The sequence below is a fragment of the Lytechinus variegatus genome, chromosome 1 (genome assembly GCF_018143015.1).
Source record: "Lytechinus variegatus isolate NC3 chromosome 1, Lvar_3.0, whole genome shotgun sequence".
NCBI lineage: Eukaryota > Metazoa > Echinodermata > Echinoidea > Temnopleuroida > Toxopneustidae > Lytechinus > Lytechinus variegatus.
The window spans coordinates 79,728,265-79,746,407 of record NC_054740.1 but is presented as its reverse complement, the minus strand read 5'-3'; the positions used below and the strand labels follow the sequence as shown (position 1 = coordinate 79,746,407).

Below are 18,143 nucleotides of genomic sequence, written 5' to 3'. Positions count from 1 at the left end.
GTGCTCGGGCTCATTATGTTCGAAACTTCATTTTGATGCGTGTCACTGATATCAATATTGATACATTATGTTGGGCCGAGATAAATCAATCCAAATAAAAGCATGTATTATGCCAGTATAGCTTGATTTTCAGCCATGGCTAATCATTATCGCAGTCAGATGATTCTTGACTATTTATTTATCCTTCTAAACACACCCTAATACCTGCATGATAAGTCAATAATTAATCTTTGATTCGAAAGGGCATCTACAAGTAGTCCCCAGCCAAGATTGATCTCTTGATAGCGACAGTGTGAACAGAAGCAGGCCTTCCGAACGCTTCTAAGTCCAGTTCCTCTCAAAACTTGGCTGAAACTTCTTCATGACCCAAGCCTGTTTCGTATCCTTTGGACTACTGAGTTTAAAATGGATGGCTAACGATCTGAAATAAAACTACTCAGTCACATATTGGGAAGTGTAACGAATTCTGATTATACGGGAGGAATCGGTATCATCATAGAGATAAAACAAAAGTGGGTATATCGATATACGATCCGAACTGACTTTTGGAGGTGTAATAAGCACCGAATTACACTATAAGGCTGCAACCATGGCTACGTCGTGGATAATATTCGCTTTGGTCGTTGTCTTGACAACTTCTACTTCATATGGTAATTTTTCTTCATTTCCACAGTTTTAACTAACTTTATTCCATCATATCCATATCATACTTAATTCATGTCTATACAACCCTTTAAAAATTATACATGTAGGCTTAAAATAAATCCTATAGAATGTTTCTTACTAGGAAAGTCATTATTGCTTATTTTGGTCATTTATATTGTATGAATTTGTAATTAATAGCCTTCGAGGTATTATTTTGGCAATTCCTAATAATTCCTTTAAAGTATATAACCCTCTTGTGAACTATATAATTTTACTCCCGGTGTATTCTACTTTGTTCAAAATATAGCTTTATACATGAATTAATTGTCTTTCAGTTATTATTGATTGATAAAAGAAATATATAAATCCTTTTCCCCAAGTTTATCGATGCTTTCTCACATTTTAATAATTTTCTTGATAATTATAAATCACATATTTTACTAATATTAATAATAACAAAGAGCGCTCACTCGTATATAGAGGTTTTGGACTAAGAAGGTACGTCAAATATCCTTAAAGATAGTTCGGGGTAAATGTTTATATGTAGAAAGTTACTTTAATATATTTTTTTTTACTTAATTAAGAGCTAAATGTTATTTTTTTATCGCTGTGAAGTTCAGAGGAAATGCCTTTAACGAGAACACGAAACATCCATTGGTGTTTTTTCATAAAGCCGTTTAAAAAGTCACCTATAACGCTCGACTGTAATAATGTTTGCCAAACTGATGTATTTAGTTATGTTCTAAGTTAGATCAATTTTTTTGACGGATATCGCCTAATACATAATAAATTATTTTCTCTTTTATTCATATATTTATTATCATTATTTTAGTTTTATTTATTTATTTATTTCATTTCTTGTGTTTTTTTTTTGGGAGGGGGTGGGGGTCACTCTATTTACTTTATGAGTATGTAATTGATAATTCCAAAGACACCCATAATGTGCCTTTCATGAACTGTAGATATTTCGTTGAGTGGTTGATTTATTAATGTTTCCAGAGACAATAATTGAATTTAGTTGATGAATGACTCGATAAGCCAACTAACTAATCAACAAAATCAATAAAAAAATTTAATAATTATCAACGGTTGGTTCATGTGATATGCACAATATAATATAATACAAATTGAATTTGAAGGGTTTGTTGGATGGGAGTTTTCGCAAAAAATCAATAAAAAATCAAACATTCATGGGTAAAACTCTTGCACTTATAATAGCTATCTTGAACATGTACAGTGTTATGATGTAAGTGCAATGCACACATGAAAGTGTTAGTAATAAGTCTGAGTCGACCAGTGCAATAATATTTGTTCTTTTATACACATCTGCCTGCTATATTTCTACGTTTATGTATTTATTGCACCATCAAATAATATACACAATCGAACTCCCACTCTAAAAAAAATTCAATGACATTAGGCAACGATTAATGATCAGTATTTCTATTCAGTGTATGCTTACTATTATAAAAAAATAAGTATTGCATCAATTGGACCCAAGAATAATTATTGTTAAAAATCTCATTCATATTTTATCAAAATAATGTAGAGAAATTTGTGGAAGATGTCTGGTATCAATTTAATGAATGAATATTGACAAGTATACGTACAAGTATAGACAATAATTAAAGCATATTTTTCCTTTTCAAATCTTTATTTCCGTATCGATGTAATGGAAATCACACTCTAGCATTACTTCTGAGTTTAAATATTGCGTCCTTATTTTTATAATGGTGGTATTTAGTGATAAAAATTAATTACTATTATCACGAGGTATAACTATTAAGGAAAAAAATCATGTTTGCGTTTTACTCGTCAATAGCACCAGGCGAAGTTTTAATTTTCTTTTCACTACTTTTCAAAGTCGGAATCAATATTGATTCCCATAAAACAAATAGAACGGTTTGGACTAAGTATAGATAATAGATTGATAACTGCTTAAATTGTGACAATTTCATAGATAATAGAACTCTGATCGGGGGGTAATTATTGCATTGGGGTGATAAATTCCATCTAACAATGGATATATGACGATCTTGATAATGTTATGGGGTCAAAGGCCGTTCATTTTTATTGCAATATGGTATATATTAAATAATTCATAAAATTTTCTTGATTGAAGAAAATATGTAATCCCCTAAAATAGTATATCGACATGAACAAACTACATAAATGCCTAATTTCAAGCGTGATTTTCCGATATGATATTGATCCATGCATATTATGTAAACAATGAACGACGCTTATCAAAGTTCATAATCTTAAGTGCGTTGTTTAAGTCCGTCACTCTAACAGGTATTGTTTGAGATTAAACAAGTTGTTTAAAACAGTTTTAACAATGGCCTAAAAGTTTTAACAACTTTATGTTAGAATAGGTTTATAACAACGTGTTTGAACTTTTAAACAGCTTTTTAAAGTGTATAAATGTGATTCCAGCCTTGGTCATAAAATGTGTTGGAAAGGAGAAAAAACACACAGAATGGTGAAAGTTTGAAAGAAATCAACAAGCAATCAGAAAATAATGACTGCTTTAAAATTGAGATCCCTAAATGTAGATTGCAAATTGGCAACTGGGTAAGTAAATTATGAAGAGGGGCGAGGACAACTTTCCCCTAGGCCATGTGGTTTTCTCCCGGGGTTTTCTCCTTAGTACCCATTCCCCTGGGGCATAAACTGAATGAAACCCAGGTACATGTAGTATACATGTATTGTTTTATATCCTCATGAAAGAAAAATATATTTTTAGTAAAAGTTTTGAAAAAAATGAAAATTTATCAATTTCATTTATATAATGGAATAAACTGAAGAGTAAGTCCTTCCTCTACATCCATGGGAATTATTTCCGTTACCGCTTACATCACTAAGTCATATGGGGCCAATTTGAATTATGCATGGGTAGGCTATAGTGATTACCAATATTTACAAATTTTAAAAATTCATAACTTTCTTACTGTTTGTCCGATATTGTTCAAGCTTTCACCTATCAACTTGTCTGATTTGTTTTCCTCTATCGCATATTCTTAAAGTATCATTCTTTATCGTTTACGTCATACATTATAAAGAGCATATTTTAAACGCTCGTTATTTTTAATGATATTTTAATAAAAATTACGCAGAAGTAGTAACAATATCCCGGATCAGTATATAGTTTATTCCAGTCCACTTTGAGCTAATCCTGTTCTTATCACCGTTGGCATTGCAAATAAGCACCACTCGCTGTCACATGATATATAGGTTCATGCAGATCGTATTTACATTTCTGTTTACCGGAAATAAGCCAATCTTGGAGAATTCAAAGCCACAAAAATATGACGTCATGATGAAAAAAGATTATCGTCTTCAAATTTGAATTTACCAGTCCGAATTTTTCGATATAAGTATATGCATTTTCTTTTCTAATTTACCCCCCCCCCCCTCTCTCTTTCTGCTTTTCTCCTTTTTCGGAGAGAAGGAAGTCGCTTTTGAAAGATCTTTTCATCTTAAATCTATTCAAATAGCTTATAAGTTTAGACTGGCCAAAGGAATTATTGCCACGTCAGGAGATTCACTTTAGTATCAGTACTTCTTTCTCTTCACCCAAGTGATCGGACATTTTCATAAGAATTACTCAAGAATGTTTTTATCAAAACTGACTAAGCCCACTGAGAAATCAGCAATGATAATACGAGGGGGAAAATACTATAGTGAAATATTATGCATGTTTATTTGGGTAAATAATTATTGTATTGTTTTAGGACCGGTTTAAAAAAAACTTGATAACAAACTTGCAATAATGTAGATGTGTTATAGAAGTTGTGCATTTGTAATGATATAAAGTCTTATGATACGGGATCTTGGTCAAGAATGGCGCTATAGAGGACGAAACCCTTAATGCCCTGTAATCAAACCAGGAAATTGAGAAAAGGAAACTTAAAGAAAAAAAATGTAGTTCTGGGGGGGTATTCTGAAAAGTCTCGTAAGTTTCCACTTAAATATCCTTTTAAGTTACCCATTTAATGGAGCGCTAATGTACCTCCAAATTCGTATTCTGAAAACTCTATTAGCGCTCAATTAAGTCCCTTTAGGCCACTCCCCAAATGAGCCGAATTAACCAATCAAATGCGCTCTTACAACGTAAATTTTTCTCCTAGCGCGCAGTGTCTCTTCACTTTGCTGCCTTGCAGCGCAGCGCCCGGCTGCTGCAGGTGCACTGCACCACGATCTTGATACAAAGAATTTTTGCTGAAAAATAATGCTTAAGCATATTTGCTTCGGAGATTAGAGGTTCGTTATGTTGTTGAAATTAAATGTTGTCTTTTCCCTTTCTCTCTCATTTATTGTACCTTTGAGCTTTTCTCTTTTTTCGAACGCGTTCTGATTTTCACAACCCCCTATCCATTGAATCCATTTGTAGCTTTCTTTTTTTTTTTTTTACAATATTTTATTTGCCTCTGTCTCGGGGCCATGATAGGGGGGGGGTCTTCTTTAACTTAATTCCTACTTATTTTAAAAACTACATACTTTTCATTTATATGAGAAATCTTCTCCAACAAAATTTGAATAAACATATTTTAAAAATCAAACAAGCATAATTTAAAAAAAGCCGAAATTTTATTTAAATTTGATGTACAAACGCTATGACATAGGTTTTTATAGGTGGAGAAAACGATGGCATCACTTCACTATTTTTTTTCTTTTGTATTTTATTCTATATTCGTTTAAATACTAAAGGGGTCTATGCTTATTTTTTCATTGTCAGAAACAAGGTTTAATTCACTCATGCACATTGCTGCATCTGCCGTGATTTGGCAATTTCATTATTGTCAAAAAAGGTGTGCAAAAACAAAATAGTTTATGATGCTAATAATAAAAGAAAATATAGAAAAATAATAGTCATGTTTTCCCTATAAGTACACAAATATTTCTGTCTCCTTTCTCCCCCTTTCTAATTTATTTATTACCAAATATATTATCCCTAGGCCCTATTCCTTATTTTACTTGTTTCTATACACCACCTTTTCCCCCTATATTCTATTCCCTTTTTAGCTCTCTCTTTTATTCTCTTCCTTCCTCCTAGTATTAAACCGATTTGATGATATTTATACGAAATGAAAGCAACATTTAGCAAGATATTGTGAGACTTAATGGACCTCTTATCACCATTATCTTTCCCCACTGGAAAGTCCGCTAATTGAGCGCTATGAGACTTTTCAGAATACCAAAAGTCTCGTAACTACTCAATTAAGTCTTCGCGCGGTCATAACGCGTAGTATTGCAAGTGCGCGCAACGCAACCCTGCCAAATAAGGAAAGGGGCACTTAAGTGATTTTTCAGAATACCAAAATGCTACTTGAGCGCTAATTGACCGCTAATTGAGCTTTCAGAATACCGCCCCTGGAAAAATAAAGTGTGAGTGTGTATGGGAGAAGGGGGGGGGGGGGTGGAAAAGGAACCTTATTTTTACTCAGAATTGTTTTCTCTAGATACGCCATGCAGACCTTCTTATCGTCGAGTATCTCCTTGATTATTTATCATTCTTGTCACTATCATTAAATATGTATTTTAATTGATTTGGTATTTATTCCTTTTCTCTGGATACGCCATGCGGACCTTGTTATCATCGAGTATCTCCTTGTTTATTTATTATTCTTTTCACTATATTATTAAAGATGTTTTAAATTGATCTGGTATTTATTCCTTTTATATCTTTAAATAATTTCATTTCATTCTATACTGATTATTCTAATTAATAGTTTTGTGATATAGGACTCTGTGTGGTTTGTCTGTTTTATTTTCCGCTTTTATTTCCCTTTTTGATAGAAATATCAAAATCAGTATCAACGTGGATTATATTCATATGGGTGTTGTAGGCCACCATTTCTCTTCACTTTCAAAATATGTTTATTTGTTTTTCATTAAGTTAATCAATTTTTTTAAAAATCTATTTGTATTTTTACTACACTGCTTAATGGTATCTTTAATTTTGTAGTTTATTTTCTATTTTTCACATTATTATTTGATATTGTTTTATTTACTTATTTATTATCATATTGCTGTTATCATTAATAATAATAATAAAAATAATGATAATAATGATAATGACAGTAATAATGATAATGATAATAGTAATATCATTATTAGTTTTATTAGTATTATCATCATTATTATCATTATTATTACTTAATAACAAATTAATTAATCAACAATCTATTTATTTATTTGATTTATAGGAGTGGTTTATTTATTCTATACTGATCGAGGCATTACCATAATTTATGCATTTATTCCTTTCCCAGGCGAAGAGATCTGTAATCCACCGAGCACCATTCCTGGCGTAATTACGTCACCGGGTTACCCCTCACCATACGAAAATACAACGGGAACGTGGAACTGTTCTATAGAATTACAAGCTCTCCAAGATCGCTTACGATTACAGTTCACAGACTTCGATCTCAGGGAAGGCGACGACTACGTGATGGTGGTCGATGATCACGGCACACAAACGGTATATCAAGTGAAAATATGCATTATAATGAGAGCTACTAGTCATATGAATGAAGAAAAGTTGATCTATTTCTGAAAATAGAATACGAGCAGCGAAGCGATATAATTTACAATTCTTTAGATTGCTAGGAAAAACTGATTAAAAATATAAACAATCTAATAAAGTTAAAATTCAATCTTATTCTTAATGTAATTTGGGATTTCGGCCCCACCATAATCTAATTGATTTCCAAATTAAGAAATTTGACATTATGTAACCTAATTCACTTTTGATGACTTAAATAGGCATCGGTGCTATTTTGGGGGTTTGTTTATAACTTCATCGACCATAATCTCTTTCAATTTCATATCTAACTTCCTGCCTGTCAATTTTCCCGGGTCATTCCCCCCCCCCTTCAAACCCCCTTATTTCTCCCCACTGACACCCTTTCATCATCTTCCTCGTGTAGATGTTAACAGGGAGTTCACTACCAAAGGATTTCATTGGGAGTGCTTTCGAAGTTACTTTCATTTCTGATGGAGTGGAGAACAATGCCACCGGATTTAGTTTTACTTATGATGAGTATACCAGAGGTATGTTTCAAATTTTTTTATATATTTTCTTTCTTCATGAACACTACAGTTTTTAAAGCAATATTAGTTGATAAGCTTTGTTTGTTCTTTATTTTGTAGTTATTCTCCAGACAGTATTATGAAATACGTTTGAAAATAAATATTGACTTTTATGATTTATATATACATGTATTCTCATTCAAGTAAATAATGTTTCTGTAATTCATCTTCTAGAATCTCACTACTTCCTTGCAATTAACTTTGTAATATTTCCCAATGTGAATAATGTTAGTTTTGTAAATACTTCTTAACCGACAAATGTACTGTCGTAGTTCTCACTTGCATCGAGTTCGGTATTTCGATTGGTGATCCGGATACTGCCTGCCCTTCGAACCGTTTATAACTGGAGTGGCTATATATCCTGGGTAAATCAATACAAGATTGAACTTATTTTTCCTACGCTGTTCAATAATTCATCCTTAAAATAAAAGAAGTTCCTGCAGCAGAGTCTCTAAAACACCTACGTAATCTTACATAATATCGTGTAAAATTACAGGAAATTAGTATTTGGTGTATGGAACCTTACAAATTTCCTTTAAAAAACACCACTTTTCCCTTTTTAAACAGACTTGTTCTGTTAAATTGTAGAAAATTTCATGTTTCATGAACTTAAAGAATTATTCTGTAATTGATTTCTGCAAAATCTGTTTTTTCCCCCTGTAAATCAGTTTTTTTTAACCATGTTAACAGTGTATTGTTATTGCACACACATAGTATTCCTTATTTAGTGCGAATTAGTGCGTTAAAAAGGGGGTAATAATGTGAATTAATATTCGAGTAAAATTCCAATCATATAAAAGTGTAGTGATCTTTAGATAATTTTAAACCATTACAATTCAAATTTGTCATTTTTTTCAAGCAATCCGCTTATGATGACAACCCTTCTCCTGCAAATTTTGAATATCATATAGTTAATCATTTTCGTCTGGAATATCTTTTTAGTACTCTTTATTTATAATTCATGACAAAAATGTATTATGTTTATTATGTTATGAAAAATGTAATATACGAATGTTATGGATGCAGAAGAAAACAATAAATCAAATCAAATCAAATTTGACATTGCTCCGTATCTATCGCCTTCTCAATGTTTTCCCCTTCTTTTTATTGGACTCTTTTGGAGTTATCTTACAACTTTGAGTGATTACACAGAGACCATATTCTGAAACTTTAGGCCCATTACATGGAAATGAATAGGTTTTAAATCAAAAGGTAAAAGACAGGTTTAAATTTTATTTGATCGGGAATCCGATCGAAGTTCATTTTGCAGTAAAATCGCAAATTTGTTCATATCCTCTGCATTTCGGGCATATTATTCATGTATTGGGATAGTGAATATAATACCGATGCTATAAAGATAGGCATTAAGATAGGATATTGGGTAAGATAATTTTTTTCCTCACTTTTCTGCCTTAATATTATTTCAGATCCGATCTCCCCTAAGCAAATTATGGACGATATCGACCTAAAACCGGGAAAAGCACTTCATCTCTACACCAATGACTACCCAATGCTCTACGACGATAATACGTATTATTTATGGAATCTTACGTCATCAAGCACCGGTGTCATGGTTATGACCATCGTTGACATGGACACAGAGGACCAACGTGATTGGTTGAAAGTTACTTCTTATTCAATGACGTCGGGCCCGGAAGTTCTGCTCTACGAGTCCGGAACGCCTACCGATGATGTCGGCCAATTGACTGTGAGGGATGCAGATTACGTTACAGTGGAATTTATGACTGATTATTCTAGAAGTGGGCGTGGTTTCCATTTAATCGTTGAACCAGATAGTGGTAAGAGCTTGTTTGAAGTCCCACACATTAATTATTCTGAATTCAAAGGGAAAGAAATTACTTTCCATTTTATTGTTTTTGTTACGAAGTGGTGGCAGAGATCAGAGAGGGCAATTTTCATCACAAATTTACAAACATGACAAATTGGGAGCAACAAGAAAAACGTTTTGAGCCGAGTCGATCTCTGTGACATTTTCCCCCCAAAATACTCTGACCGTTTCCACACCTGGTATTTATCTACATGTATTCATCTTTTCGTGGGGGTGTCGTATTCTAGTGATTCTGTCTCACGTCTTTCAATCAGAGGGACATGGGTTCGAATCCCAGCCATGGCATTTTTTTTCTTTCACCGTGCACTCGACCCTGGTAAGGTGAATGGGTACCCGGTAGGATTTATTCCTTCGATGTTTTAGCGCCTACACGGCGGCTCAGCTCTACAGCCGGGGTAATAAAGCACAGCAGTTGCGCTAAATAGTCCATATTATTATGATTATTATTGTTATTGATATTATTATTATCATTATTCACTTTCACATAGGTTCCATGACTCTGTGGTAGAGCGTTTTTTTTTTTTTTTTTTTTTTTTTTACCGGGCATGGTGGCTCAGCGGTAGAGCGTCCGCCTCATGAACGGGAGGTCGTGGGTTCGATCCTCGGCCGAGTCATACCAAAGATTTATAAAAATGGGACCTCTAGGCGCTCAGCATTTAGATTGGAGAAGGGTGATAATAACATGTTATGTTATGCAGGGCCCGCTGGTAGAGCAGTTTCCTAACTGAAGTGGCTACCCTGGGTAAATAAAACGTTATTATTATTATTATTAAATGCGAGGTTGTGAGTTCGAACCCCGGTCGAGATAAGCAAAGAATACAAAGAGGGCATTCTTTTTGCCAGGATTGTGTTTCTTAAAGCTGCAAAGTTACGCACAAATTAATGAACGATCGACTGAAACATGTTCATATACATGAGTCAGCTACATAGCGCCAGTCGTGAAACGGGCCACGAGAATAATACTAATAGTATGTCAAGAGTAGGATCCGCTAGGTGGGCAGTCGACTACTAGTATTATTCACCTGTTTTTCAATTTGATTTCATTGCCTTTATACTTCTTTAAATGCAAACAAATGCAAGGTAGGATTCATGTATCCACTTTACACCTTTTTTCGACAGCAATGGATATCATATCTGATGGACCTGATACTGGCTGTGGGGGAGACCTTAATTTAGGAAATGAAGGTAAGTTTATACATGTATGTAATAAGTCAAGAATGAAATAATAAGAACATAAACTGCTCTTTCCCGAATGAAAAACCAAATAAGCCATGCTGTAATATTTCTTCTATTATGTTAATTGTTGTTATTATACTAGTAATCAAATTTTGAAGAAAAAACAAGTGGGTAGGCCTACGTCATCAGTTCGTCATCATATGCTGACCAACCTCGATATTTATGTTACTGTTCTGTGAATGTTCAAAAATTCAGTATTTCAAATCCGAAATTGATGAACTTTTCAGCCTTACGTTTCATTCCCAGCGTTTATTAGAGTTTTCTTTCTCCATTTAAATCAACTTGTCGGGGAGGTCCTGGAGGGTGAGAAAACCCTCGTACGCTACTGTAAAAAAAAAAATCCGAAGGGGGCGGAGATATGGAGGTATGTCCCCCGTCCCCCGGGATCGCCGCACCTACTCCTCAGTCATTTCTCCATTCTCTGTTGCTTTAATTTAGTGTGTGAATCAGTCTCTGTAAACAAATTCATCCTGTATATTTTTAAAGGGCGTCCAAACCATTTAAACAAAAGTGACCTGATTTTTTTTATTTAGAAATGATTCATAGTCTGAAAATAAAAGAGGCGCTCAAACACTTAAATTAGGACAAGGAGATCTGTTTTGGTTTTGGAAAATTGGATGGCCATGCATGCTGTATATGACCTGTATCCAGATCTTAAAGTATATTGTCATATATTCTTGTATTTCTATATACTGAATGATTGCATTTCAGATTTATCAGTCCATTTGCCAGAGGAGACATCAAACCTGCACTGTATATGGAGGATCGAGAATAGTTTTAAAGAAAGGATCAGTGTTGAAGTCCATGGTCTCTTTGTTGAAGAAGGGTAAGACCACTGCTCCCATAACTAAAATGGGGATTCCCCTAAAACCCCGGGGAGCCAGATTTTTCAAACCAACAACAAATACACGTGAGATTCTTACGTACCTTGTTTTGTCAGTCAGCAAACACTTCCCTGGTTCATTCAGGGTACGGTATAAAGGATCTGTTCAAAGAAATTTTTATTTTTAACAAACACACTTCTCTCTTCGTCGATCATTCCTCAAGATATCATCAAAAACTTAGTTTCAAAACACCGATGGATTCGAGAGGAATATATCATTTATATTTATCATTTACTTCTCTCGCCCCATTTGAACTATTTTTGTTATGTTATTTTCCCCTTATTTTTGACGAAATAAATTTGAGGACTTGATTTGAAACTGCGTATACCCCAACTGGCCAAATCGTTTTGCCTGGCGGCAAATTCATCTTAGAGAATAAGTAAGGATTTGGAGTCTATTTTTCAATTTTTATCAATTGCTAACCAAATAGAACATTAATACTGAGGTATAGTTTCAAAAGAAAATTGAGGAATTTTGTCTTGATCGCTTAAGATCAAGCTTCTACTTTCTAGTCAAAACTAACGTCGTAACGCGGCGCGGTGCGTCGGTGATATTCGGAGCAATCACATAATTGTTAGCGGGGAGCGTAGGGGTACAAACTGCTGCACCTGTGTGTTGCAAGGCGCACCGTCGGACTGCAGCTAGGCCAAAAGAAAAAAAAAGAAGATGGTTAATGTCTGCACAGAGTGAAGAACCGGGGTGACGTGAAGAAGGCCTAGTACGGATACCTAGTTGTTGTGTGTCCGGACAGGTCGTGGGTCTGGACGATCAATTTTAGAAAGTCATTTGGAAAATTTACAAGCGAAGTTTCATCAATTTTAGTACAAAATGTTAGGAAATATTATAGAAAACAAAATAGAAGATGATTGAATTCATGTTTTTAGTGTAATCCAAAGACACTAAAAAAGAAGGCTTCAAAAATATAAAGTGTCCGGACACCTGACCCCCCATCCTACTAGTAGCCCTTGCCTTAGCGCCTACAAATGGACAATCTATAACGTTAGTTGAATTTATAGAAAATGCATGAAACATTTAGAGAAGAGCATGAAGAGCCATGCTGTTATAGCCCAGGGTTATATGTGCTTGCCGAAAAGGGGAAAAAGTATAGGTCTAGAAACTTTTGAATTAAGTTTATTGGCAAGTCAAGAGACTTCTGTAATCAGGAGACCGTTCTTACTTAGTTCAGTTTATATGCTCAAAATGAGAAAGTGCATGTGAACAATTTTACTTCTGCCCCTATAGCACAGAGTACCTTGAAATCAGAAGCGGGCTCAATCATTCAGACTGGAGAAGTTATCGCCGTCGCTTGACAGGGGTTGTTGCTTCTGAGACTGTCTTCATAGATGCTGATGAAAGTGTTACTTTGATCTTCTCTTCTGGCAGTGCTGACTTGAATAGAACCTTTCATGCCCATATTGGGCAAATGCAAGGTAAATGGTGGTGATTTTTTACCTAATTGCTAAGAAAGCATAAATGCTTGTAAGCAAGCAACCAGAGTACCGACGGCTTAAGGTCCTCTTCATGGGACTTGGTAATGAGGATTAATGCCTTACCAAAGGGCACTAGAGTACCAAGTTTGAATCAAACCGGGGTCATTGGAATCTGAATCCCCCACTCTACCGACTGACCATCTACCAACAGACTGGTATCTTTAATTCTTTAAATCATCTTATATCTGCTGTAGCAAAATTAACCTTTTTATTTTAACAAATAAAGTATGAATTATGCCAGTTGAATGAGTCGATTAAATTGATTTTATCCAATTGAAGCATGCACATGTAGCAATTGTATATTGGTTTGTTTCATAGTAGGAACTTTATGAAATTAATGTATTAATTCTCTCATTTGTCTATAAACAATGTTCTAACCTCGAGATATTTCTCTAACGTTTCTTCCTTTGTATGTGTCTAGGGACAAAAAGCAATGGAATGTGAGGAATGCGAAGTATGGTTTCACATTAGATGCGTGAATATGAGTGATGCATTATACAGAGTACACATGCAACACAATTCTTACTTCTGGATATGTTGTAATTGCGGGCTTCCAAATTTTTCTGGCTCGTTGTTTGATTTGACTGATTTGCGGATGTCGAACTCTTTTGAACCCCTGTGCTCTCTTGAAAGTCAAAGTAGATCCAATAAAAACTCCTCTAGATCTACTTCTGGCAGTGACAGTGGTGCCCCCACATCAAATGCAAATACTGGCATAGGACACCCAGTGCACTCATCAAGTCCGAAAAGAAACGAGAGAACTTCTTCACGCAAATCTAAATTGAATGATGGTTCAAATAAAAAAACAAGTGGAAACTTATTGAAGATACTAAACATTAACTTTCAAAGTGTTTGCAACAAGATTGCACAATTTCAGGCATTACTAGAAACTGAGAAACCGGATGTGGTTGTTGGAACTGAAACATGGCTTCAGGGGTCAATATTCTCATGTGAACTTTTATTACCGTCATCATATCAAGTATATCGCCGTGATCGTAACTCTGACACTAATGGAGGAGGAATATTAATAGCAGTGCGTTCAGACTTAATTGCAAAGGAGGAGCACACTTTTTCACAGCATGCCTCCTGTGAAATGTTATGGGCTAGTATTCATGTTAAAGGCCGCCCTACTCTATTTATAGGCGCATTTTATAGAAAACACTTTGGTTCATTGGCTTTAGACCAGGACCAGCTAAATGACCTCGAGACAGCAATTACTAAACTTCCTCCAAACAGCCAAATTTTCCTAGCTGGAGACTTTAACCTTCCCGATGTCGATTGGTCAAAAAATTGTTTTATAAGCGGAGGAAGATATCCTGCTACTAGTAAACAGATGATAAGCATAGCCGAAGAACAAAATTTACATCAAATTGTGGATAAACCGACAAGAAACGAAAACATTTTAGACTTGGTATTCACAAATGTTCCATCTTTACTTCAAAAGATAGAGGTACTCCCAGGCATTTCAGACCATGATGTCGTCTCTGTTCTGGTGGAATGGCCCCACAAGAAGATCAAAGTAAAGCGTAGAGAAATTTATTTGTTGAAAAGGGGAAACTTTGCTAAAATAAGTGATGATATGGATGAGTACGCAGATTCACTTTCTGACGAGGTTATAAGAAGTTCGAGTGTTAATGATCTGTGGATAGGTTTTAAGAACTCCCTATCTTCTTCAATGAAACAGCACATACCAACAAAGTTGATTTCGTCAAACAACGACTTGCCTTGGCTCAAACATACTCACAAAAAACTCATTAATCAAAAGAGGAAAGCATATGATAAAGCAAAATGCACTAAATCTGCAGACGACTGGACTATTTTCCGACACCTACGCCGAAACCTGGATAGAAGTCTAAGGAAAGCACGCAGTGTATATCTGCGCGAAATGGGGGAAAATCTAACTACAGAAAACAAAAAGTCCTTCTGGAAATTCATAAAGAGCTTAAGACAGTGTTCTACTGGAGTAGCCTCTCTGAACACTTCAAGAAGTATTGCCGTAACTCCGCAGGAGAGGGCAAATGTCCTCAACTGCCAGTTCGAGTCTGTGTTCACTCAAGAGGACTGTCACAGCCTACCTACACATGTAACTTCTTCTTGTCCATCTACATGTATAACTAAAATTGTGATAACAAGCCAGGGAATTGTAAAACTCTTGAAAGAACTCAAACCACAAAAGGCACCAGGCCCAGATGGAATCCTACCATCAGTTCTAAAAGAATGTGCAGACAGCATTGCTCCAATTCTAAAACAGATCTACCAAAAGTCAATAGATACTGGAGAACTTCCTGAGGACTGGTTAAGGGCAAATATCTCTCCTATATACAAAAAGGGGGATCGCTCCGAAGCAAGCAATTATAGACCTGTCTCGTTGACGTCTATTCCGTGTAAAGTGTTAGAACATATCATCCACTCAAACATTATGAATCACCTTGAGAAACATGGAATACTAAATAAAGAACAACATGGCTTCCGGAAAGGTCACTCCTGTGAAACTCAACTTGCAGAAGCTGTCAACGACCTGGCGGAGACTTTGAATCACCAGGGCCAAGTAGATGTTATCATAACTGACTTCAGCAAGGCCTTTGACACCGTCCCTCACCAGAGACTTCTTCTAAAGCTGAGACAATCAGGCATCACAGGACCCCTCCATATATGGATTAGAAACTTCCTTACTAAGCGGTCTCAGAGGGTAGTACTAGAAGGCGAAGCATCAGCCTCTGTTCCAGTAAGATCGGGCGTCCCCCAGGGTACAGTTTTAGGGCCTTTGCTATTCTTACTGTACGTCAACGATCTTCCCAAAGATATACAGTCACACGTTCGACTCTTTGCAGATGACTGTATACTTTACCGTGAGATAAAATCACAGGATGATGGGAAAGTTCTACAACAGGACATAAATACTCTGTGTAATTGGGAAGCTACATGGCAAATGAGATTTAACACCGATAAGTGTCATGTTATGCACATCACTCATAAAAGGAAACCCCTTCTAATCACCTACGATATGAATGGGAAACGTCTAAACGTTGTCACAAGTCACAATTACTTAGGTGTCGAGATAAATAGCAACTTAACCTGGTCGGACCATGTTAATACTACCATATTTAAAGCGAATAGGGTTTTAGGCCTCCTTCGAAGAAACTTGTATACTTGCCCCCGAAATGTAAAAGAAACAGCCTATAAAGTGTTAGTACGTCCAAAGTTGGAGTATTGTGCTTCTGTGTGGGACCCATACACGAAAGACCAGATAAGTAGACTAGAAGCAGTTCAACGAAGAGCCGCTAGATTTGTCTGTAAAGATCACAGGAGAACCAGTAGTGTTTCCCAGATGCTGAAGTTACTTGAATGGAAATCTCTCGAAGATAGAAGGGCTATCTCAAGACTTACACTTTTATATAAATCTATAAATCATAGTGCTTCGGTCGACGTAGGTCGATACTTAACAGCTCCCTCTCAAGATTCTGTTAGGACACGGAAATCATCGTCAATCTCTTTTTCCCGACCAACAACAAAAAAAGATTGCTTTAAGTACTCTTTCCTTCCAAGGACCATGGCAGAATGGAATCTGCTACCAGTAGACATACGTGAAGCTAAATCGGTCGATGGTTTTAAGACAAGGCTTAACAAAATTCAAATGTCTACTTTCATCCGGGGGCACATCATTAATTCAAATTCACCACTAGCCACACACGCCTGCAGCAATTATATCCCAATTGAGGAGTTTGCCTGCAGTAACAGGAAGATGAAGAAGAAGACTGCTAGATTTGTACAAATTTCCCTTTTATCAATTCATTTGGTATGCAGTTTCTACATTGAAAGTGACATTCTTCTACCTCTTCCCCATACAAATTGCCCCCACAAATTTTGTTTGCAATTGATTCCATTAAAAAAACATGAAAAAAACCCATAATTTATGTGTTTATTTGACTGTTGTTTATTTTACAGACTATGGCTGTAGTGGTGAGATTGACCTATCAATTAATGGCCGAGGTTATCTGGACATTGGAAATTTCTCAGACATGTCCCACGTATACTGCCAGTGGCTCATCAAAACTCCATTGCTCACTAACATTAATTTCCATGTTGATTCTCTACATATTGGTGAGTTTTCTCTGTAGTCTGTAGTATCTTCGCCAAGCTACTGTACAGCTTGGATTGGATGTCTTGTAACAGACTCCATATAGCTATTCTGCCATTAACTCTTTGTCCGCCAAGTTCGCGGATTGGCACACTTGCTGCTTCGCCAAGTACGCCGACCAGCACAAATCTCATGACAATCCGATTACATTGATTTAAACAATGCTATCAATCACAAAAGCTAAGCTCCCTAAGCTGCACTTCCTACCTTGCCATTGACAAAAATGGCCTAGGCTTGGAGTATTTGGCCTGTACTCTTATTCTTTGACAAAGGGGTTATAGATAGCTTGTTCTCACATTTTGTAAAAATCTGGGAATGAATAGACTGTACACGTATAGTTTGCCAATTGAAGCTTGAAGATTTCCATTGATCAGAGATATATCTTCTAAACATGAATAAATATTTATGAAATATACATGAAAGATAGCTAATTTCATACTTTACAACTTTACTGCAGAACATTTTTCTGTAGGAAAAAGCATACCAGAATTACAGCCATGTAAACTACGCATGCAAATCCAGAGCACCCATTTCTGATGTCCACAGAATTAATCCGGCAATAGGTGATTCCGTGCACAGCGGACAAAGAGTTAAGAGATCCATTAGATTGCTTTCAATGTTTGATTATACAGAGTCATGATTAAGAAAAATCTGAGTGGTCACATATTAAAATGAGTGAATTCTTGATTTTTTATAAAGCAAAAGATATTGTTCTAGCATCAGTTTTGCATCTAAGTAGACAATGACAGAAAGATGTGTTAAAAATCATTTCTAGCTACTTGCTTGGTTTAGCTTGAAAGTATAAA

The 18,143-nt window shown here is 35.5% G+C and overlaps 1 protein-coding gene across 1 annotated transcript in view; it reads left to right on the top strand.

Annotated features, from left to right (window-relative positions):
• Nucleotides 1–291: 291 nt before the first annotated feature.
• LOC121424455 overlaps nucleotides 292–18,143 on the top strand; it is a 73,281-nt gene continuing 55,429 nt past the window's right edge. The window contains exons 1-8 of the mRNA XM_041620152.1: nucleotides 292–650; nucleotides 6,921–7,129; nucleotides 7,578–7,701; nucleotides 9,168–9,539; nucleotides 10,709–10,774; nucleotides 11,537–11,651; nucleotides 12,952–13,139; nucleotides 17,145–17,300. Coding sequence (XP_041476086.1) covers nucleotides 590–650; nucleotides 6,921–7,129; nucleotides 7,578–7,701; nucleotides 9,168–9,539; nucleotides 10,709–10,774; nucleotides 11,537–11,651; nucleotides 12,952–13,139; nucleotides 17,145–17,300 — 1,291 coding nt within the window. The 5' untranslated portion in view covers nucleotides 292–589. The remainder of the gene's footprint in view (nucleotides 651–6,920; nucleotides 7,130–7,577; nucleotides 7,702–9,167; nucleotides 9,540–10,708; nucleotides 10,775–11,536; nucleotides 11,652–12,951; nucleotides 13,140–17,144; nucleotides 17,301–18,143) is intronic.